The sequence below is a fragment of the Pelobates fuscus genome, chromosome 7 (assembly GCF_036172605.1).
Source record: "Pelobates fuscus isolate aPelFus1 chromosome 7, aPelFus1.pri, whole genome shotgun sequence".
NCBI classification, from domain to species: domain Eukaryota; kingdom Metazoa; phylum Chordata; class Amphibia; order Anura; family Pelobatidae; genus Pelobates; species Pelobates fuscus.
The window spans coordinates 85,998,611-86,022,972 of record NC_086323.1 but is presented as its reverse complement, the minus strand read 5'-3'; the positions used below and the strand labels follow the sequence as shown (position 1 = coordinate 86,022,972).

Sequence of the window (24,362 nt, the reverse complement as noted above, 5' to 3'; positions counted from 1 at the left end):
GGTACCCACTCAGCTTTGCAATGCTTTAAGCGGGGTAAGCCAGGGGACAAGAGTGACCTGGGGACTAAGGGCATTGACGCTAGTGGACGTAAGAGAGATGCGCCCCTTGCTTGGCCATTCGAGTAACCGTCGGGTAGCGGTACTGCTTCTGGAGGGGTGTGAACATGGGTTCTGGATCTCCTTCTGGGAGCGCCAGCCCTCAGGGGTGGTTCAGAATTTGAAGTTGGTGCAGGAATTTCCTCAGGTGGGAGGCCTCGCTGGGGCATGTGGCAGGGCCCTTTGACGTTCCTCCCTTGACGAATTTGCACGTGTCCCCCTTGGGCATGGTGCCCAAGAAGGAGGCTTGGGAAATTTTGCCTAATTCATCATTTATCGTACCCTTATCGGGGTTCACTAAATTACGATATTTCTGCGGCGAGTTGACATGTTTCTTATGCGTCATTCAGAGCCAGGCTGTTCGCATGGTCAGGGAGGCGGGCTCTGGGGCTTTGCTGGCAAGAAATCAGCGTTTCACTTGTTGCCTGTGCATCCGGACTGCCATCACCTCCTTGGTTGTGTTTTCGATGGCTGGTATTACGTGGATATGTGCCTCCCTATGGTTGTTTCATATCCTGTTTTGGCTTCAAATGCTTCAGCACATTCCTGGAGTGGGTGATGCGGCAGGAGTTAAGGTTCGACTCGTTGCTGCACTTTCTCGATGACTATGTGTGGGCCTGGCGAATTCCCGGGCATGTTGGATCCTGCTAAACATGGTGGGGGGAGGTGTTTGGTCGCTTCGGGGTTCCCCTAGCTCACGATAAGACGGTGGGGCCAGTGACGTGCCTAAGTCTCTTAGGCATCGAAATCGATTCTGTGGCCCATGAATATTGATTGCCACAGGTTAAGGTGAAAGGGCTGCGCCAGGATGTGGCGGTTGCCCGTGGCCTATGGAAGATCCAGTTATGCCAGCTGCAGTCTCTTTTGGGGAAATTGAATTTTGCCTGTCATATCATGCCCATGGGGCGGGTGTTCAGCAGGCGCCTGGCGGCTCATGCGAATGGTTGCGTGATGACTTGGCAGTCTGGGATTCCTTCCTGGCTGCGTACAGAGGTTCAGTTTGGATCTTTACCTCTATATGGACGCTGTGGGTTCCATTGGTTTCGGGCCAATTTTGAGGTCGCGTTGGTGGGCTGACACTTGGCCGGCGGCATGGCACGCCTCAGGCCTGACTAGGAATCTTGCCTTCCTTGAGCTTTTTTCCATCGTGGTGGCATTGGAATTGAGGGGTTTGAAATTGCGGGATCGGTGGGTCATTTTTTACTGTGACAATCTAGGGGTCGTGCAGGCGATTAACCAGCTATCCTCCCTCCTTTCCGCCAGTGGTCCGCTTGCTTCGGTGCTGGTGCCTAAATGTGATGTGTAGGGCGCTTCACGTTCTGGGGGTTCGTAATGTGATTGCAGATTACATCTTGTTCAAAGTGGGAGGAGTTTCGAGCAGTTGTGCCTCACGCAGACAGGGTAGGTTGCCGGTGTCAAGTGGAGCTGTGGTCCCTGGGTACGGCAGACTGATGGAGCTGGTTCATGGATCGATGTCTAGTTCCACGTGGGCAAGGTACTCTTAAAGGTGTGGGCAGAATGGCATGAACTTGAATCGGAGGTGCGGGCTTTTCCAGTTTCGCCTGCTCGATTGCATGGTCTGTTGCGGCTCTTGGAGAGTTGGGTTACTGTGGGCATGTCGCCTTCGGCGGTGTCCTTGCGCTTGTCTGGGCTGAGCTTTCTGTTGAAATTTCATGGCTGGAGGAATGAGACCAAAGAGTTTCTGGTAAGTGGTTAAGGGTCTGCGCAGGGGTCGGGTTTCTGTGGATTTTAGGAGGCCGGTATCGGGCGCTCTCTTGGTGAAGTTATGCCAGGTGTGTTTCTCAGACTTTAAAGTGCAGCTATTTTGCCTTGCTTTTTCTTGCGCATTCTTCAGGGCCATGAGGATTGGGGATTTGGTGTGTCTGAACAGGTCGGCTGTTGGGGGGGATCTTTTTCTCAGATGTTCAGGAGGGCAGGACCGTGTTTCTTTTAAGATCACTGCTCCAAGACAGACGTTTTCAGGAAAGGTAAGTGGGTTCAGCTGGCGGCATTCCCTGGGTTGGCCACCTGCCCAGTTTTGTCATTTCTGAATTATAGTGGTGTACGCCCGGCACTGTCTGGCCCTCTACTGGTGCACGAGGATAGGAGCTTCCTCTCCCATTTTCAGTTCATTTGTGTCTTTCGCTTTGGTTTGTTTCCTATGTGCGTGCTGACGGTCTACTAAGCTAATGTTTTTCTCCTCGGGTTCGGTTCCCCCCAGGGTCTGGTTGATCTGCACTTATATCCACTGGGCATGGCAGCGAGTGCCAGTTGATTTTACGCCTTCAACTGCAGAGGTTCGGTGGTTTGGCGCCAGGGGAATGAGGTGGGTCCGGCTCCTACCTGAATTGGTTAGGCTCTCTCGACTGCTAGGGGCACTGTCAGTTTTGGTCATCCACCTGGGGGCAATGACGTTGGACGATTCCGGTCAGAGGTTTGGTGGACATGGTTAAGAGGGACTTGTCCCAGATATCGATCTTGTTCCCCAACATTTGTATAATCTGGTCGGAAGTAGTGGCTTGGAAGTATTCGTGGCAGGCCCACAGTCAAAGTGTGCTGGAACATTGCCGCAAGAAGCTGAATAGGTGGGTTTTAAAGTTTATCATGGAAGTTAAGGGTATCCCCATTCGCCATCAGGTCTTTGAAAAGGAGGAAGCAAATTTATTTCGCCCAGATGGGGTACATATGACTGAGGTCGGGCTCGAACCTCTTTAATTTGGCAATCCAAGAGGCGGTGGAATGTGCCTTGGGTTGTTTGGGCGGGGCCCCCCGCTGATATTAGGCGTAAAACAGCGGGGTTTGTGGCAGGGGGCATGTCCTTGCCAAAATTGGGTGGGAGATGGTTGCAGGTAGAGGAGTAAGGAGATAATGACTGGGTCTCTTATGGTAAACCACAAGGATACCCGGTTGGACGTGTCCCCACCGAGCTGAAAGCCAGCTGGTGGGGAGCATTATGGACTGGTCCCCACCGAGCTAAAAGGCCGGCTGGTGGAGAGCCCAAAAGGGAAGAGGAATTTATTATGATGAGGGGGAGGTGAGAGCCTTTGTGAAGGGGTGAGTTAGATTGGCAAGGACGTTTTGATTACAGTAAGGGCATACTGTATGACATTATGCACTGTTATTTATATGTTAAGTCATGATCGTTTGGTTATTTATATGTACAGTTTTATACAAATTGTATGTGTTATACAGTATTTGTATGGTTTAGTAAATGCTGTGGCCTGTTATATCCAAATTTTGTGTCTGTCATTATTTGGGGGGTTCATGGTTGGTTTATGGAAGATATCTCATCCAATGCCCACTACGTACATTTCTTACTTTTTGTATCGTAGCAGGGGAAAAAAATGTATCCAGCATATTTTAACAAGATTGTGATGTTTAGTGTAGTATAGGTGCCCTTGAAGGCAAGCTCACAGATAGATGTTTAGGAGTTATATCTCCCTTTTCATTGCCTCTGCCTGCTGTTGTTATCATTACCATTACAATTATACCTGTTAATTCTATGTTTGGTTCTTTTACAAATCAATACTAACTTTACAATGTGTGTCCTTATTTGGATACCTATATGTTTTGAATTTATGTATGGTTATTTAAAGTCCAAATTACGCCTTTGATTTAATAAGCTTTCTAAATTATTCAATACGGTTAGAAAAACTTTCCAAAAATATTAATCTATAGAAATTTCCATACCTTTATGGTAACTTCTATAGATAAATCATTTGGAACAGTATTGAATCATTTGGAAAGTTTGTTAAATCGAGGGCTACGTTTAAATTTTTTTTTATTTTTTTTTTAAGAATTCTTTAACATATCAGTAAGTTTCTATTAATGGTCTGCATATTTCAATGTGTGAGTACTGCAAATGTCATTATACACTGTGGGACAAAAAAAAAGCTTTACTGAATTATACATTACCACTTACATGCAAATGGAAATACTGTATTCACCATTAAACTCAAAAGCAACAACTATTTAAGATTGTAATTTATAGCAGAAATGAAAGAAAAACTACTTACTGAAGCAATGCCTTAGTTTTCCTAGAAGGATCTTCAGGTTTAAAATGTTTTAAAATCTCTACTTCATGTTCTATTGATAGAAGTTGACTTTGTAGTTTGTTCCTGAAGTCAGGTAACGTATCTCGTATGTGGTTGGTTAGTTGCTTTTGAAAAGAAATAGAAGGAACTTACATTAAAAACAAGTCAAAATATATGTACATTGATAAGAGAAAGTCTTTAATAATTATCGGTATTTCTGCATTCATTTAATCTAATTATGAGATGATCGTCTTTAAGTACTTAAAAAACATTTTTTTTTCTTAAACTACTTCCTAAACATTCGAACAATTTCATTTTTTTGCTGGAAAACATATATGAATGTATGTCTATGATCGCCTCTAGTAAGTAGGTAATTTCAGACGGATGTTGCATTCAAGGACAGCCAGGTGAGACTTTGAGGGGCTCTAACCCTTTAACCTTAAAGGAACACTATAGTCACTAGAACAACTACAGTTTAATGTAGTTGTTCTAGTGACTATAGTGCGTCCTCCCCCTCTCCCCCCATCCTGCCTCATTCCCTGCGGGAAAGCATTGGATTGGCAAAAAAAAAAAAAAAAAGAGGTAATTCTGATGTCATCAAGGAGGTGGATCGGGGCGGGACCAGCACCGGCGGACCTGCGCTGTGCTGGAAATAAGGGGAGTTTTAATTCCTTTAAAAGGAGGCTGGGGAGGGAAAGCCACCTAAATGGTGGGTTTAACACTACAGGGTCAGGAATACATGTTTGTGTTCCTGACCCTATAGTGTTCATTTAAAACAATGTACATATTCTGATTATCAATCTTAGTCTTTTCTTTGCAACATAGGTTTTTGAAGTACATTATGAATCAGAAAGGATTTATGTGGTCATAAAAAAATTCTTGCTGTTTATCAGGCAGTTGCAAAATGATTGCTATATACTTTGTCCTCCATAAATTCATGTTCAGTAGTTCATTTATAGTTGGTAAAATTCAAAACCACTGTGCGTCCACTTACTCATAGGCTTATAAATTCTAAAAGTGGCTGATGTCCAATGTCCAATGGGGGCAGAGTGACATAATTTGAGACACTGGGTTAGGCTTGAGGAAGTGCCACTTGTCATTGATGAATGCTATAAAATATAGTATTCATCACTGGGATATAAAAGTTTGAATGGGAAATAAAAGCTTTTGCCATCCAAGAAGCATTTCATTTGAGGAACTTCCAGAGTCACAAATCATTCTTCATGTAGAAACTGTATTAATTTGTTTAAAGTCTTTTTTTTCTTCTTTTTTTGAGTCCATTTATAGACATGCATTACACTATATTAAATATTTAATCAGTTTTTAAAAACACAGATCTTTGTGAAGCCTATGATAATTTTTGATAGTAGTTACTATTTTGTAATATTTGTTTCATCATTAAATGTTAATTAAGTGTTAATTTTAGTACCATGTAAACTAGACCAAAAAGTATAAAAAGCAAGCTTCATATTAAAATATATAACAAAAAAAACAAGGAAAATTCAAATTGGGGAAAAAAAATGTTTTTACAGGAAAAAAGTGTAAAAATATAATTACCTATGAAAAACATCACAGGAAAACCATAATCACACAACTCCAATACCTGATTTAAAACTTTCTGAAGATGAGGGGTCCCCATGCGATCTGCCATGTGCCTGTAGGCTGGATTAGACAGGAAAAACTTCCTTTCTGCTGTCAAGGCAGCCTGAATATCCTTTTTACCATCAATATCTTTCTGACTTCTGTTCACGACACCAGCATAGCCTTAAATAAAATAAAACTAATCCAATTAAAATCTGCAGTCCTAGATCCAAGAGTAAAGGCAAAATAAAAGAACACTAGAACATGCCGATTTATACTATAACGTGACAATATTTAGATCAAATGATCACAAACATCATGGTGGAACTGATGTAAATCATAATGTCTCTACAATAGAAGGAAATAAAAATTAAAAAATATAAAAATTAAAAAAAAGATCCTTATCTCAGTGAACTCTCACACTAAAGGGAAAGTTACCAAGAAAAATGATATTAATATGTCATAGTATTTTTTTTTAAATACTTTAGATTAACAAAGCAGTTTTTGTGTATACATGTGTATACATCAGTGTTTCCCAAAGTGTAGCCAGCTAATTTTGCAGGTTTCGCGCAGACTCCATGCATCCATGAGCCAGCCTATACCATTTTTGGAGGTCGGCACTGCATTTACAGCGCGATACTGACCAAGCGGCAGAACTACTGCCAGGGCCGGCACGGTCAGTGGGCCCATCAGGTAACCTATGCACTTAGGGCCACTCGATGGGTATTATTGCTGTACAGGAGCAAGGTCAGGCGCAGCGGCGCTTTAAGAGCATGACAGGACCCCTGTAATATCGACTGCACTGGGATGAAGTGACTGCCTGTCACTTCCTCCCAGCTTCTTACTCAGAGAGAGAGGGAGGTGATGGCAGCAGCACAGGAAGGACAGGCTGGTGAGAACTGCACTCACTCCCATTGAACTCAGCCAACAGGACCCCACGCATGCCATCCTCCTACACACAAAAGGTAAAATTTTTAAATTATTATATTTATGTGTATGTGTGTGTCAGATTGTGTGAGTATATGTATGTATCAAGGTGTGTGTGTTAGTGTGTATATATATATATATATATATATATATATATATATATATATATATATATATATATATATACACACACACACACACACACACACACCTGTGGGTGTATGAGAGTCTGTAACTGTGTAAGTAGGTACAGTGAGGGAGAAAAACATTTGATCCCCTGCTGATTTTGAATGTTTGCCCACTGACAAAGAAATGATCAGTCTATAATTTTAATGGTGAGAGACAGAATAACAAAACAAAAAAAAAATCCAGAAAAACACGTCCAAAAAGTTATAAATTGATTTGCATGTCAATGAGTGAAATAAGCATTTGATCCCCTAATAATCAGCAAGATTTCTGGCTTCCAGGTGTCTTTTATACAGGTAACAAGCTGATATTAGGAGCAATCTCTTAAAGGGAGTGCTCCTAATCTCAGCTAATTACTGTATAAAAGACACCTGTCCACAGAAGCAATCAATCAATTAGATTCCAAACTCTTCACCATGGCCAAGACCAAAGAGCTGTCCAGGAAAGTCAGGGACAAGATTGTAGACCTACACAAGAAAGTCAGGGACAAGATTGTAGACCTACACAAGAAAGTCAGGGACAAGATTGTAGACCTACACCAATTGTTAAGGATCTCAAGGCAGCTGGGACCATAGTCACCTAGAAAACAATTGGTAAAACACTAAAGGACTGAAATTCTGCAGTGCCCGCAAGGTCCCCCTGCTCAAGAAAGCACATGTACAGCCCATCTGAAGTTTGCCAATTAACATCTGACTGATGCAGAGGAGAACTGGATGACAGTGTTGTGGTCAGATGAGACCAGAATCAAGCTCTTTGGTATCAACTCAACTCGCCGTGTTTGGAGGAGGAGGAATGCTGCCTATGAACCCAAGAACACCATCCCCACTGTCAAACATGGAGGTGGAAACATTATGCTTTGACAGTGCTTTTCTGCTAAGGGGACAGGACAATTGCACCACATCAAAGGGACAATGGACGGGGCCATGTACCGTCAAATCTTGGGTGAGAACTTCCTTCCCTCAGCCAGGGCATTGAAAATAGGTCATGGATGGGTATTCCAGAATGACAATGACCCAAAACACACAGCCATGGCAACAAATGAGTGGCTCAAGAGAAGCACATTAAAGTCCTGGAGTGACCTCACCAGTCGCCAGACCTTAATCCCAAAGAAAATCTGTGGAGGGAGCTGAAAGTTCGAGTTGCCAAACATCAGCCTTGAAACCTTAATGACTTGGAGAAGATCTGCAAAGAAGAGTGGGACAAAATCCCTCCTGATATGTGTGCAAACCTGGTGGCCAACTACAAGAAACGTGTGACCTCTTTGATTGCCAACAAGGGTTTTACCACCAAGTACTAAGTCGAAAGGATCAAATACTAATTTCACTCATTGACATGCAAATCAATTTATAACTTTTTTTGACATGCGTTTTTCTGGATTTTTGTTGTTGTTGTTCTGTCTCTCACTGTTAAAATACACCTACCATTACAATTATAGTCTGATCAGTTGGCAAATGTTCAAAATCAGCAGGGGGTCAAATACTTTTTCCCTCACTGTATGTATGTGGCAGTGCATGTATGTATGTATGTATGTATGTATGTGCATACATCCAAGCAGTCAAACACGAACACAACATGCAAACACACTCCTGCAATCTAACACAAATAGTACATGCAAACACACACCCGCATTCAAACTCCAAAATTATATACAAACACTCCTTCATTCAAACACTACACACAAAAGCACACCTGCATTTAAAAGCCAACACTACATACAAAAACACCCCTGTATACAAACCCTAAAACTACACACACAAGTGCAACACTACATTCTTTCCACCTCTGGGATACTCAACATGAGGTGCCTGGATAAAAGAGCGGGACACAGTGTTTCTGATTCTACTTGAGTCTGTGAGTAGCCAGTTGTATGCCTCTAAAACTGACTGCCATGATGTGCCGCATTTATGCATCTAGAACTGCCACAATATGTCAAAACTATGCCTCTAAAATGGCCATGATTTGCCATGTTTATGCCTCTAAAACTGATATGATATGCCACATTATGCCCCCAAAACTGCTATGATATGGAAATTGTATGCATCTAAAACGGATTGCCATGATGTGCCAAGTTTATGCATCTAAAACGGTTTGCCATGGTATGCCTTTTTTAAGCCTCTTAAACTGCCATGGTGTGCCAATTTTATGCATCTAAAGCTGATTGCCATAATGTGCCAAGTTTGTCCATCTAAAACGGATTGCCATCATGTGCCAATTTTATGCATCTAAAGCGGATTGCCATTGAGTGGCAATTTTATGCATTTAAAACTGCAATGGTGTGCCAATTTTATGCCTCTAAAACTGATTGCCACGGTGTTCTGAATTTTATGCCTCTAAAACGAATTGCCATGGTATGCCAATGTTCTGCATCTTAAGCTGCCATGGTGTGCCAATTGTATGCATCTAAAACTGCCATGGTGTGCCAATTTTAAGCATCTACGGCTGATTGCCATGATGTGCCGATTTTATGCATCCAAAGCTCACTGCCATTTTGTGCCAAGTTTCTTCACTTTTAAAATATGCATTACAAGCGAGTGGGTCACAAAAATTACCGTTTTCAAAAGTGGGTCTTGGTCCATAAAGGTTTGGGAAGCCCTTGTATAGATCAAGCTCCTGCATTCCCACAGCTCAATTCTCTGCCACGTAGTAGTTAAAATACTTTGTTTATGCAGCCCTACCCACACCTCCCCTGACTGCAACTCACACAGCCTGGAAAAAAAAAAAAAAAAGGTTTCATATTCAATCAGGTATTAACTTACTTTAATATATTTTATCTCCTGCTCTAATCACACACAGGAGTCCCCTGCATGGTCTAGCAAGCTATTAAAGCAGGAGGATAAGAAAATCCAAATTAAACAGACTGAGCAAGAAAGGAAGTGTAAACATTTGATCTCTCTTTACAAGAAGTGTTAAGGAAGGCTCTGCAATTCTATATTTCTATAGAATTCTATGCAATTCTAAAATTCTAAATTGCAGGGAATTGAGCAGTGAGACTGCAGGGGCATGGTCTATACACCAACAATGCTTAATTAAGCTAAAGTTGTTTTGGTGTCTACAGTTTCGTTTTAACATTGTGATTGAGGGAAGTGATGGACCCCTTTCCCAAACATTACTTTAGAGAGGGGATGACAATGGAATTCCCCACCTCCAAAATCCTCATGGTCTGTGATGCATTAGTGAAGGCAAAGACTGTCAAAGACACATTTTAGTGGCTCCAGACTGACAGGTGAGGTGCATACAGAGCTCAGAGTGAGATCGGCAAAAAGCGCTTTTGAATGTCAATTTAAATTACTGTAGACAGGGATTTAGTCTCTTCTTACAGTAGGAAATCCAGGTATCAATAGATACCTGGGGTCTCTCCTCTGTCAACTGGGCCAATTTGTAGTGTCATCAGACTTCATAAAGAGCTGCACGGAGTATTGAAAGTCAGCACGTCAGACAGCCCTTTAAATCTATAGAGAAGACTGCAGCCGAGCAATCAAGCTCAGTTACAGTGATTCTCTTTATGGATCTGGTGTGTGGGAGATGCCCAGAGTCTAAGCAGATCTTGGAGGTTATCCTTCCATGCCTCAATGCTATTCTGATTAGTGCTGCCCAGATAATGACTTGTAATACTGGAAATTGCCAGTAGATGGTAGTAATATACTGCTCTTAGTTTTAGCTTAGAGCAAAGGTTCCCAAGTAAATTTTCCTGTGGAACCCTATGACAAAATGTTTCAACATCGTGGAACCCACCCCAAAAAAATTTCATGTCCTAACAAAAACCTGTCAATTAGAAGAGCGTAATGTTTTCTTTTTTGTCAAATGTAGTTTTTTTTTGCCAATTACATTTCTACAGATAGTAAACAGATTGTAGTACTTGGTGACCAGGTGTGTAGATTTGGTGTTTGTATATAATTTTAGCATTTTAATACAGGAATGTGTTTGTATTATTATTATTGCCATTTATATAGCGCCAACAGATTCCGTAGCGCTTTACAATATTGAAAGTAATGTTTGCATTTGCATGCAGAGGTGTGTTTGGATTTAGTGTTGGATTTTCAATGTGGTTGTACTTTTGTATGTAGTATTGGTGTTTGAATGTTTGTGTATAATTTTGGAGTTGGAGTTCAGGGATGTCTTTGTATGTCATGTTTGCAGGGGTTTGTGTTTTGTTGTGTTGGTGTTTAATTGCTGGGATGTCTGCACATGCACTGCCACATACAAGCTTCACAGATATACATACACATCTATGCCATCCCGTACAAATTCCTCTGTTACCTTCTGTCTCACCTCCACAGTTTACCTGTAGATTGTAAGCTCACGGGCAGGGCCCTCTACCTTTTGTATCGTTCTGTTCTTATTGTATTGTCTTTTTCCCAATTTTACAGTGCTGCGGAATATCCTTGGTGCTTTATAAATACCAGTAATAAATAAGAAAAAATAACAAACAGAAACACAAAGACACATACACACAATCATATACACACTAACACATACACAGGTACATAAAAACACTGACACACACCCACTGACAGACACAATGACACACAGATACAGACACTGACATACACACAGATACACTGACACATAGATACACACAGGTACATACACACTGCCACACAAATACACACTGGCACATACACACACATACCTAGATACACACACTGATAGATACAATGACACATAGATACACACACTGGTACCTACACACACATACCTAGATACACACACGGATAGATACAATGACACATAGATACACACACTGGTACCTACACACACACTGGCACAAAGATACACACATTTGCACATACACGCACACACTGACAGATACACTGACATACACAGATATGTATACCCCATATACTTGAGGTGGTCTACAAAGCACTTCATTTTCTTCAGCTGCTCAGTTCATTCCTCTAAGATGGGGCTAAACGCCATTTTAGCCAATCAGCACCTCCTCATAGAGTTGCATTGAATCAAAAATGGCCAGATAAAATGTAATATATTTGTCAAAAGTGCAAAAAACATTTTTTACCACTAAATTTTTATTTCAGGTATTAATGCTAGAACTTCATCAGGTAATTTGAACAGTCAAAGTTCTGTAACGCCCCTAAATGTAGCCATAGGCACATCAAATTAATCTCTTGAATGCTACCTGTAAAAACGGATATGGTCAGGTCTCTTACATGACACTGTAGCTTAACATGATAGTGGCAGAGACATACATTGGGGGATCGTTGGACTGTTAAAATCAGAAGAAGAAAAAAAAAAACTTTACTCCAATATTTATTAGAGATTGACAGTTAAATTGCTACATATAAGGTGTCAAAATACCATTTGGTAAATAGCCTCTGATGCCTACGTTATATAAATACATACTTTTGTGTGGCAATTGTATTTTCTGTGATGGTTATTAAAGGGACACTACAGTTACCAGAACTACTACAGCTTAATGTTCTGGTGTCTATAGCATGTCCCATGTGGGCTCAGTGATGTAAATGCTGTTGTTTCAGGAAGAAAAAAAAGGAAGTGTTTACATTGCTGCTTAGTAACACCTCTAGGTGCAGTCACTCAGATGGTCAAAATAGGTGCTTCCTATTTCAGTGCTGCATTGTGTGCAGAACTTACATTCAGTGTCTCCACGCTCTGCACTGAGACACTACCCATAAAGATGCATTGATTCAATGCATCTTTACAAGAAGATGTTTATGTAAAGCGTTGGTTGGTGCTTTATAAATGCCAGTAATAGCCTCCCAATGATTTCCTATTCAAAACTGATGATCTCAGCCACGGAGGCAAGGCCAGTGCGAAGATGGAGATAAGATAAGTAAACTCAACTTTTATCTCCAATCTGAGAGTACCTAAACTAATACTTCAGCACTATAGTGTTAGGAATACATGTTTGAAGAGACATTATACAATAATTCAAGAAAAGAAAAAAAGAAAACACAATAAAGCCCCAGATAATTGTCAATATTACAGGGCAAAACAGAGTCAGATAACCATATAAAATTTGTAGTATCCGCTGTGGCAATAGAGAGGAGAACAGATATTACACAAAAGCATAGCAAATAATAGTGAGCTTAAGTCAAACTCCACCCACCACGTAGGTACATACAAGATCTAGATCCAAAGTCAGCCACAGGCCTCCGGAAAAGGAGGGAAAAAATTTGGAGAGGAGAGAATGGATAAAAGCAAAGAGGTAAGCCATAACCACATTCCATCACACCTCAGGGTACTATACAGTTAAACCAAGGTCCTAGACATAAATTGAAGCCAGGACCTCCAAATCTCAACACACTTTTCAGACCTATCATAAAGTGTAGCTGTCAGACTCCACGCCATACATTTTATCTAACCTGGACTGTCATTGCTGGAGTGTGGGCACCACTTGCCGTTTCCAATAGACTGGAACGAGGGTCTTTGCGGCATTTAATAAGTGCCTAGTAATACTTATTTTTGTATTTAGAAAGGAAGACTGATGTACAGCAAAAATACACTCAGGAATCAACAAGAGAGTCAATCTGGGGTATTTGAGTTGAGTGTAGATTGATGAGAAAAATAAACTAAAACATTATTTAAAACAATTGTAGCATTAGGTTGCAACAAACAAATACTTAAATATATAATGTTTTAATGTCCTCATGTTGTGGTAGTTTTTCTTCTTTTAAATATAGTCTCTTTACTGTGTTGATTCCCTTTATGTATTTAAATGTTTCTATAATATCCTCCGTGTCTCATCTTTCCTCCAAGCTATACATGTTAAGATCCTTTAACCTTTCCTTGTACGTTTAATCCTGCAATCCATGAACCAGTTTAGTAGCCCTTCTCTGAACTCTCTCTAAAGTATCAATATCCTTTTGGAGATACGACCTTCAGTACTGCGTACAATACTCCAAGTGAGGTCTCACCAGTGTTCTGTACAATGGCATGAGCACGTCCCTCTTTCTACTGCTAATACCACTCCCTATACAACCAAGCATTCTGGTAGCATTTTCTGCTGCCCTATTACATTGTCTGCCTACCTTCACCTGAAATAATTCCCCTTAAATCCCTTTCCTCGGATGTTGAGGTTAGTACCGTATCAAATATTCTATACTCTGCCCTTGGGTTTTATGTCCAAGATGCATTATATTGCACTTATTCACTTTAAATGTCAGCTGCCACGGCACTTTTTATTTTTAAGCACTTTTTTATTTATTAGTATGTAACTTTCTTTCAGTATCTATTGCTCCTATGCCTATTTAGCTAGCTTTAAAAGGAGAGAGGCTTTTTAAGTTAAATATTGCAAGTTCATTTTGCCTGGCATTAGTCTTTCTATTATTATCCTCCTCCACACTTCATACTTTGCTAGCACCTGTCCCTCAGGTCTTCTCTAAAGATACTTGGCACTTATACATATACTCTCCTTGAGGATAACAAGAGTATATAGAGCTACCTGTATATTTATATATTTAGCATTATGGTAAGCTTGAATTAAACTGTCTTTGTTTAGGGACCACAATCCTTTCCCTTTGACATAGCAAAGATTTATATCACTTATTATATAGGTTACATCCTCCTTTGGACAATTTGTTGCCTTGGATGTAACATACTCTATTTGACTAGGGATCCCAGCTGAAGGTATACTTTGTGAGCCAATTTAATAAAGCTCATTTTATCCATTTACAGTTACTCTATCTGGATATAAACCTTTTGAGCAGCTACATTTGCTGTTGGCATAGGAACTTACCTTACGAGGTTGTTATTCATTTGCTTTTTGTTGGTGTATTATACTTTAGCCAAGATTTTTGTTTTGTTCTATTTTAGTTTGATTCTGATTTCACTGCAGGGTTCCTATCATTATTGTACTTCACCTATATGACTACTGTTATGTCCAGGCGATACAGTGACTCTCACCCTGTCCTTTGGTAAAAACCTCTGTATACCGTATTTATCGGCGTATAACACGCACCGGCGTATAACACGCACCTCATTTTTAGAAAGAAATTCCAGGAAATTTCCCCCCTCATCCCATAGTATTCCCCCCTCATCCCATAGTATTCTCCCCCCCTCCCCTCCCCTCCCATAGTATTCTCCCCCCTCCCCTCCCATAGTATTCTCCCCCCCTCCCCTCCCCTCCCATAGTATTCTCCCCCCTCCCCTCCCATAGTATTCTCCCCCCTCCCCTCCCATAGTATTCTCCCCCCCTCCCCTCCCATAGTATTCTCCCCCCCCCTCCCCTCCCCTCCCCTCCCATAGTATTCTCCCCCCCCTCCCCTCCCCTCCCATAGTATTCTCCCCCCCTCCCCTCCCCTCCCATAGTATTCTCCCCCCCTCCCCTCCCCTCCCATAGTATTCTCCCCCCCTCCCCTCCCCTCCCATAGTATTCTCCCCCCCTCCCCTCCCCTCCCATAGTATTCTCCCCCCCTCCCCTCCCCTCCCATAGTATTCTCCCCCCCTCCCCTCCCCTCCCCTCCCATAGTATTCTCCCCCCCTCTCCTCCCCTCCCATAGTATTCTCCCCCCCTCCCCTCCCATAGTATTCTCCCCCCCTCCCCTCCCCTCCCATAGTATTCTCCCCCCCTCCCCTCCCATAGTATTCTCCCCCCCTCCCCTCCCCTCCCATAGTATTCTCCCCCCCTCCCCTCCCATAGTATTCTCCCCCCCTCCCCTCCCATAGTATTCTCCCCCCTCCCCTCCCATAGTATTCTCCCCCCTCCCCTCCCATAGTATTCTCCCCCTCCCCTCCCATAGTATTCTCCCCCCCTCCCCTCCCATAGTATTCTCCCCCCTCCCCTCCCATAGTATTCTCCCCCCTCCCCTCCCATAGTATTCTCCCCCCTCCCCTCCCCTCCCATAGTATTCTCCCCCCCTCCCCTCCCATAGTATTCTCCCCCCCTCCCCTCCCATAGTATTCTCCCCCCTCCCCTCCCATAGTATTCTCCCCCCTCCCCTCCCATAGTATTCTCCCCCCTCCCCTCCCATAGTATTCTCCCCCCTCCCCTCCCATAGTATTCTCCCCCCTTCCCCTCCCATAGTATTCTCCCCCCTTCCCCTCCCATAGTATTCTCCCCCCCTCCCCTCCCATAGTATTCTCCCCCCTTCCATAGTATTCTCCCCCCCATAGTATTCTCCCCCCCTCCCCTCCCATAGTATTCTCCCCCCCTCCCATAGTATTCTCCCCCCTCCCCTCCCATAGTATTTCCCCCCCCCTCCCCTCCCATAGTATTTCCCCCCCCCTCCCCTCCCATAGTATTTCCCCCCCCCCTCCCCTCCCATAGTGTACTTCCCCCCCCTCCCCTCCCATAGTGTACTTCCCCCCCTCCCCTCCCATAGTGTACTTCCCCCCCCTCCCCTCCCATAGTGTACTTCCCCCCCTCCCCTCCCATAGTGTACTTCCCCCCCTCCCCTCCCATAGTGTACTTCCCCCCCCCTCCCCTCCCATAGTGTACTTTCCTCCCCTCCCATAATTACTTACCTGTCCTGAAGCGTGGGCCGGCTTCACAGCGCGCACCGCGGTACAGGAACTTTAATTTCAGGTTCCGGTTTCCGGCGGGACTGAAAGGAAGTGTGCACACTATTGTGTGCACACTTCCTTTCAGTCCCGCCGGAAACCGGAACCTGAAATTAAAGTTCCTGTACCGCGGTGCGCGCTGTGAAGCCGGCCCACGCTTCAGGACAGGTAAGTAATTATGGGATATCGGCGTATAACACGCACCCACGATTTTCCCCCTATTTTCAGGGGGAAAAAGTGCGTGTTATACGCCGATAAATACGGTAATTTCTTTTTTCTTGTTTAGTTAATAACAGGGACACAAGGATAACCGGTTTCACCTAGACGCTATTCTTTTTGGTGTCACGGGAGGAACCATTTAGTTATCCTATATCTTTGTTTGCATCTGCCAAGTTGGATCGTCAGAGAGCAGTTCAGTTCAACTTGGAAGCAGTAGCAAGTATAGAGTCTCTTGACCCAGAGGGGACCAGGATAACCCCCAACGGTCCAGGGGGGAGAGGGGGGGGCTTATGGGGTTGTCACCATCCAATGTCGAGAGCTGTGCCCCATACCAGGAGATTGGCCACTTCTCCCAGCCATCTTCCCCACTGTCTCAATAGGCCTCAGACTCGGACGTATGAGGATTTCAGGCTCAGAAGAGTGTGCTGTGCTGCACAGATGTCAACCGGTAGATCAACATTATTGTTGGGAGAGATTTTTGCACACATGTCACACATGTCATGTGTCCTTAAGGGGTTAACTTTCCTGTTGCTGTGATTTAGCAACCAGTTCTAGATATGAACAAATATCAGCCCTACCATTATATAAAGATTAAGAATGTTACACATTACCCAATACAATTAAACTAAGTAAGCATGCATACCCCTTCGAAGAGGAAGCAACTTGTTTTCCAAAATCTCTCGTGCGTCTGTTCCTTCATCCATCAGGTCCAGTTTTGTGATCACTCCAATGGTCCTCAAACCTTAGACAAATTACATATATAATCAAGATTAAAAGGTTAAACTATATGCAAAATTCTCAAGGTAATTTTATAATAAATAAGAGCCCATGTACCAGTCTCCCAAATAATTTTTGACTGGTTACTTAAAAATAAAGATAATCTTAAACAAATTAAAGATACAACAGACCACTTTTTCAAAGAAAACAGAAATAAAGAAGTTTCTCCAGCAATGACTTGGTGCGCTTACAAATCAGTAATAAGGGGCCTTTTTATAAGTTTATCAGCAAAAGAAAATAAACTAAATAAAAAAAAAGGCAAATTTAGCTGAATTGTACATAAAACTAGACAACTTACTTGAACAAAATAAAAAAAAACATTATGTAGTATTACTAACGAAATTACAGACACTGAAAAATTAATAAATGAACATCTTATGACAAAGGCTAATAATGCGCTGTTATACTTAAAACAGAAATGGTACTACACTGGAAATAGAGCAGAAAAATTAATGACAAACAGAATAAAAAAAGAAAAATCGAAAAGAATCATTACCAAAATTATTCACAATGGAGAGACTCTCCTGAGACCTGAAAAAATAGCAGAAGCCTTCAAGAATTATTATCAAGATCTATATAATATTAAAGACCCAATCGAAACGGCGAACATTAGTGAATTCCTCGGGAACATAAAGAGTCCAAAAATTTCACAAACACAATTGCAGGAGCTTAATAAAGCTTTTCAAGAAGAAGAACTGATTTTCTGTATTAATAAATTAAAAAAAAAAAATCTTCTGGTCCAGATGGATTTGATAACCTTTTTTTACAAATTACTAAGAAACAATATTAAAAATGATTTAATTGAAGTTTTCAATTCTTTTGTAACACCTAATAGCATACCTGCAGAACTGTTACAAGCAAATATAGTGCCAATCCTTAAACAAGAAAAGGATGCAGAAAAGATAAAGAATTATCGTCCAATCTCGCTTTTGAATACCAACATTAAATTATATTCTGCCATGATAGCAGAACGCCTAAAAATAATTATATCAGAGGTGATAAACAGAGATCAAGTCGGGTTTGTTCCGGGGAGGTCTTCAACCCATAACATCAGAAGATTGGTCGACATTTTGGACTCCGTTTGGACCACTGGAACTCCCATGTTGACCCTGTCACTGGATGCTGAGAAAGCATTCGACAGGGTCAACTGGGAGTTCATGAGACAATCACTGCAGTTATTTGGATTGGAGGGAAGACTTCGAGAATATCTTTGCCCTATACACTGTTCCAACAGCAAGAATTATGGGGAATGGCTTTAGCTCTGAGTGGTTCCCATTATCTAACGGAACAAGACAGGGGTGTCCTCTATCCCCCTTACTCTATATAATATCATTAGAACCTCTGCCATCTGCCATTAGATAAGAAGAAAACATCTTAGGTTTCGATCATAAGAAAGAAAACAAAAATAAATCTGTATGCAGATGATGTGATTATAACTTTAGAAAACCCGCTACAATCAATAACACAGCTTATGACAATTATAGAAAAGTTTTCACAGGTTTCAGGCTACAGAGTAAATACAGACAAATCAACTATCCTGGCGAGTAATGTAAATATGGAAGAAAAAAAAGAGATAAAAAAGAGGTTTGATTTTATTTGGATTGAAAAATCATTTAATTATTTGGGAATTAATATTTGCACAGATCCAATGAAAATTGTTGAGATCAATTTTCTCCCATTACTTCTCAAAATGAATAAGCTATTAAAAGATACGAGAGTCTGGAATTCTCCTGGTGGGGTCGTATAAATATAATTAAATCCTATATCCTACCAAAGTGGTTATATCTATTTAGAATGCTTCCTTTGAAGGTACCTGACAGTTGGCTAACACTGATCCAACAATCCTTCTCTAAATTTGTATGGCAATCAAAGAAACCAAGGCTGGCAAGAAAATTATTGGCGATAAAACAAGCAAATGGAGGTGTAGGACTTGCCCTGATCCAACAATATTATCAAGCGAGCACTCTCTTTCATTGTATTATTTCACAACAAACAGAGTCTAAATTAGAGAGATGGTATGCAATAGAAAAAAAAATGTCAAATAGCAAAGAGCTGTCTACCCTCTTTTGGTTTACGCAAAAAAGAAAGATAACTGCCAACCAAGTTCCGAAAAGTATAGTGGTACAAGATATTGGAGAAGCATGGAGCAAAATAAGAAAAAATGTGGGACTCAATAATCGTATCATCAACATTTTACCAATTTTAATACTGGAAAACAATATAGAAGATTTAAATTAAAAAAATTGGGCCAAAGCAGGCATCCAAAATATAGAAGATCTAATGACAGGATCAAATTTCAAATCATATGAACAAATACGCACTGAATTCGCTCTTTCAGAAAATGAAAAATATAACTATATAAGGATTAATAGCTACTTAAGAAAAGCACTAGATAAAGAACATTCAGAAGTCAAATGTAAATTATGCCATTTGTTGAAGGCGAATGACATGAAAAATCTTTTAAAAAAAGTGTAATTCGATACTGAGATACGGGGAAGAAGATCTTATTTTTCCGGCCATTGAGAAATGGGAGAAAGATTTGAAAATAAAGAAAAAGTTGGATAAAAACGAATGAAAAAAAGCTTGGGTGTCAGTTGCTAAACATATTAAATGCTTAAAGGACCACTCTATGCACCCAGACCACTTCAGCTTAATGAAGTGGTCTGGGTGCCAGGTCCTTCTAGGGTTAACCCATTTTTTCATAAACATAGCAGTTTCAGAGAAACTGCTATGTTTGTGAATGGGTTAAGCCTTCCCCCTAATCCTCTAGTGGCTGTCTCACTGACAGCCGCTAGAGTCGCTTGCGTGATTCTCACTGTGAAAATCACAGTGAGAGCGCGCAAGCGTCCATAGGAAAGCATTATGAATGCTTTCCTATGTGACCGGCTGAATGCGCGCGCAGCTCTTGCCGCGCGTGCACATTCAGCCGACGGGGAGGAGAAGAGGAGGATCGGAGGAGGAGAGCTCTCCGCCCACCGCTGGAAAAAGGTAAGTTTTTACCCCTTTCCCCTTTCCAGAGCCGGGCGGGAGGGGGTCCCTGGGGGTGGGGGCACCCTCAGGGCACTCTAGTGCCAGGAAAACAAGTATGTTTTCCTGGCACTAGAGTGGTCCTTTAAATTTAGTTGAGTTACATTTTAAGATCATAAATAGACTCTATCTGGTCCCTAGTCGCATGAATAAAATGGATCATAACATATCAGACACCTGTTGGAGGTGTGATAAAGCGACGGGAGACATGTTACATATCTGGTGGAGCTGTCCCCTGATAATAGAATTTTGGAAAATGTTTATAGGTAAAATCCAAGAAATAATCGGTATTAAAATTCCCTTATCTCCCGAATTATTCATATTACACTTACCGTATATACTCGAGTATAAGCCGACCCGAATATAAGCCGAGGCCCCTAATTTTACCCCAAAAAATTGGGAAAACGTATTGACTCGAGTATAAGACTAGGGTGGGAAATGCAGCAGCTACTGGTAAATTTCTAAATAAAATTAGATCCTAAAAAAATTATATTAACTGAATATTTATTTACAGCGTGTGTATATAATGAATGCAGTGTGTATATGAATGCAGTGTGTGTGTATGCAGTGTGTATGAGTGCAGTGTGTATATAATGAATGAAGTGCAGTGTGTGTATATGAGTGCAGTGTGTGTATAATGAATGCAGTGCAGTGTGTGTATGAGTGCAGTGTGTGTATGAATGCAGTGTGTATGTATGAGTGCAGTGTGTGTATATGAGTGCAGTGTGTGTGTGTATGAATGCAGTGTGTGTATGAATGCAGTGTGTATATAATGAATGCAGTGCAGTGTGTGTATGCAGTGTGTGTATGAGTGCAGTGTGTGTATATGAGTGCAGTGTGTATATGAGTGTGTATAATGAATGCAGTGCAGTGTGTGTATATGAGTGCAGTGTGTGTATATGAGTGCAGTGTGTATATGAGTGCAGTGTGTATATAATGAATGATGAATGCAGTGTGTATGTGTGAGTGCAGTGTGTGTGTATGAGTGCAGTGTGTATGCAGTGTGTGTATAATGAATGCAGTGCAGTGTGTGTGTATGAGTGCAGTGTGTATGAGTGCAGTGTGTATATAATGAATGCAGTGCAGTGTGTATGAGTGCAGTGTGTATATAATGAATGCAGTGCAGTGTGTGTATATGAGTGCAGTGTGTATATGAGTGTGTATAATGAATGCAGTGCAGTGTGTATATGAGTGCAGTGTGTATATGAGTGCAGTGTGTATATGAGTGCAGTGTGTATATAATGAATGATGAATGCAGTGTGTATGTGTGAGTGCAGTGTGTGTGTATGAGTGCAGTGTGTGTATAATGAATGCAGTGCAGTGTGTGTGTGTATGAGTGCAGTGTGTGTATAATGAATGCAGTGCAGTGTGTGTGTATGAGTGCAGTGTGTATGAGTGCAGTGTGTATATAATGAATGCAGTGCAGTGTGTGTATGAATGCAGTGTGTGTATGTGTGAGTGCAGTGTGTGTGTGTGCAGAGCATTGGTGGGGGTTGGGCATTTTATTAATTATTATTTAATTATTATCTTAATATTTTTTGTTTTGTTTTTTTAGGTAATTATTTTTTATTTTATTATTAATTGTATTATTTTTTTTTTGTTATTATTATTTTAATATTTTTTTTTTCTTATTAGTTGTTTTATTAATATTTTTATTTTTTCGTCCCCCCTCCCTGCCTGTTAGCTGGCCAGGGACGGGGGCTCTCACTCCCTGGTGGTCCAGTGGATGGGCTGTAGGAGGGGGGCTGTCAGGAAGCTGTAACTTACCTTCACAGCAGCTCCTGTCAGCTCCCTTCTCTCTCCTCCGTCCGTGCAGCTCCCAGGTCAGTTTCCTCTGCAACTCTCGCGGCCGCGCGGAGCGTTGCCACGGTAACCCATGGCAACGCTCTGACCCCGCGGCTCTCGCGAGAGTTGCAGAGGAAGCCGACCTGGGAGCTGCACGGACGGAGGAGAGAGAAGGGAGCTGACAGGAGCTGCTGTGAAGGTAAGTTACAGCTCTGCCAGCCCCCCTCTCCCCCCAGTCTGTATTATGGCAATGAAAATTGCCATAATACAGACACTCACTCGAGTATAAGACGAGTGGGAGTTTTTCAGCACAAAAAATGTGCTGAAAAACTCGTCTTATACTCGAGTATATACGGTAAATCTTAGCCAATATAATATGGATTTCCAATATTTTTTTACCCATGCCTTAATAGCGGCAAAGATTTCTATAGCTAGAAGATGGAGAACTAAGATAACACCAAATTGGGAAACCACAAAAAAATCAGTTAATCTTACAGCTAAAAATGGAAGGAGGTGTAAATAAAAATCTGAAAAAAAAAAGATGGATATAGATAAATGGTTAAATAAGTTGTGGGGGTAATCTAATTTAATAAATAAATTAGAAAATTAAGTAAGAATAAATGTTAAGATAATCATCTAGCTACTCTAATTATTACTATTGGGAATACTATTGAGGACCTTTGCCATCATTTATGTGTTTGTATTAGCTTTTTTTTTTTTTTTTTTCCTTTGTGTTTTTGTTTTTGAAAACGGAAAATATTAATGATGACTTAAGTACCTGGCCCGAACTATAGGAATGGTAGCAGAAATTTACTGGCGGGTACTGTCTGAAATAAAAAAAAAAATTAAAAAATAAGAGCCCATGTACCAGTCTCCCAAATATTTTTTAATGACAAAATAATACTTGAGGACCCACATCACCTCTAGATTATGTAGCACGATCATCTTTGTGAGACATAAAGCAAAAATAAAGATAGACATATTTGAGACGAAAAAAACTTTTTACATCACGCACCAAGAGCTATGGTTTATTCTACACTGTATCTTACACCGGACTTGAGTACAGGAAATCTCTTTGTAAAGTTTAATTTTAAACAAGACTATAAAACAGGGGCTGGGCTAAATCATTATTTTTTTAGGGCAGAAACTATTTTCATGGGGTGCAACTTCAGGGGGACAAGGTATCATTTGGTATCACCCACCTCTGTCTCTAACACTCATCTATACACAGGATACAGAATTCAGGACATAACACACCTATGACATTAAGGTGTCTGAACATTACATCTAATAATACCAGGAAAAGAGAATGAGCCAAGGCTTATAAGTTCACAGTAAAAATATAAGTTGAAATGGTGTGGCACTCTTGAGAAAAAAAAGGTATAGGAACCAATGCACCTCCTGGTACTCTGCAGTACAGGCCTGCAACCTCTTATTAGGTAGAATATAAAGCAAAATCCACTGGTTCAACAGGTAGGATGCAAAAAACACAATAACTTGCATGTTGCATCCTACCTCTTGAAACTGTGACCTGAAACATTTCCGGTCCTGAGCTGGATGAAAGGAACTCTCCCTAAAAATGATATAGAAATTTCTCTGACCTTGCTTCCCTGAGAACTATGAAGTAGACGACATGGGACAACAATGGAAAAAAAAACTGGTTTACTGGTACCTAATTCGATGTCGGTAGACATGGAGAAGCAGGATATGTAAATTAAAATGTCATTAAAATAAATGAATCGGTCTGAGAAATAATAGGACCACACCTCATGTAAGTGTATGGTATCACTATAAAAAAGTAACTCCTTCTGAGTGGAAGGCAAACCGTCTTATGTATTTGGAGGTAGACAATTTCAATGCAGCTTTTGTTGGAGACCAGTTCTGCTCAAAGAGAAAGCAAGGATCAAACTGTAAGAATTGGAATTTGTTGAAGTTTCAAACATCAAGAAAGCAAATTAGCTCCTCAAACAAGCAGTTCCTCACTTTAATATCCTAAATGAAAAACCAAAATATAAAAAAAATAGATGAGCACATACAAAAATACTTATCTTGTGTATAATACACACTGCAAAAGTTTATTGTAGCCAGTGCTTTCACAATAAATCTAAAAAAATGGATCTCCCAATATAAAATATACACTGTGGGGAAAAAAATGGTTGCCATGCTTTAAAAATCAGTAATGTGCAATTATTATTATACTGTGATATATATTCTCTCATAAACCAGAATTAACCACTAATAACAAATTAGCATTAG

General features: G+C 41.1%; 1 protein-coding gene across 2 annotated transcripts in view; it reads right to left on the bottom strand.

The window, feature by feature from the left end:
- DNM3 (dynamin 3) overlaps nucleotides 1-24,362 on the bottom strand; it is a 404,911-nt gene that overhangs the window by 345,844 nt on the left and 34,705 nt on the right. For both annotated transcript variants that reach the window (XM_063426168.1, XM_063426167.1), the window contains exons 5-7: nucleotides 17,161-17,259; nucleotides 5,734-5,894; nucleotides 4,113-4,255 (exon numbers count right to left, since the gene is read on the bottom strand). In XM_063426168.1, the coding sequence (XP_063282238.1) occupies nucleotides 4,113-4,255; nucleotides 5,734-5,894; nucleotides 17,161-17,259 (403 nt within the window). The remainder of the gene's footprint in view (nucleotides 1-4,112; nucleotides 4,256-5,733; nucleotides 5,895-17,160; nucleotides 17,260-24,362) is intronic.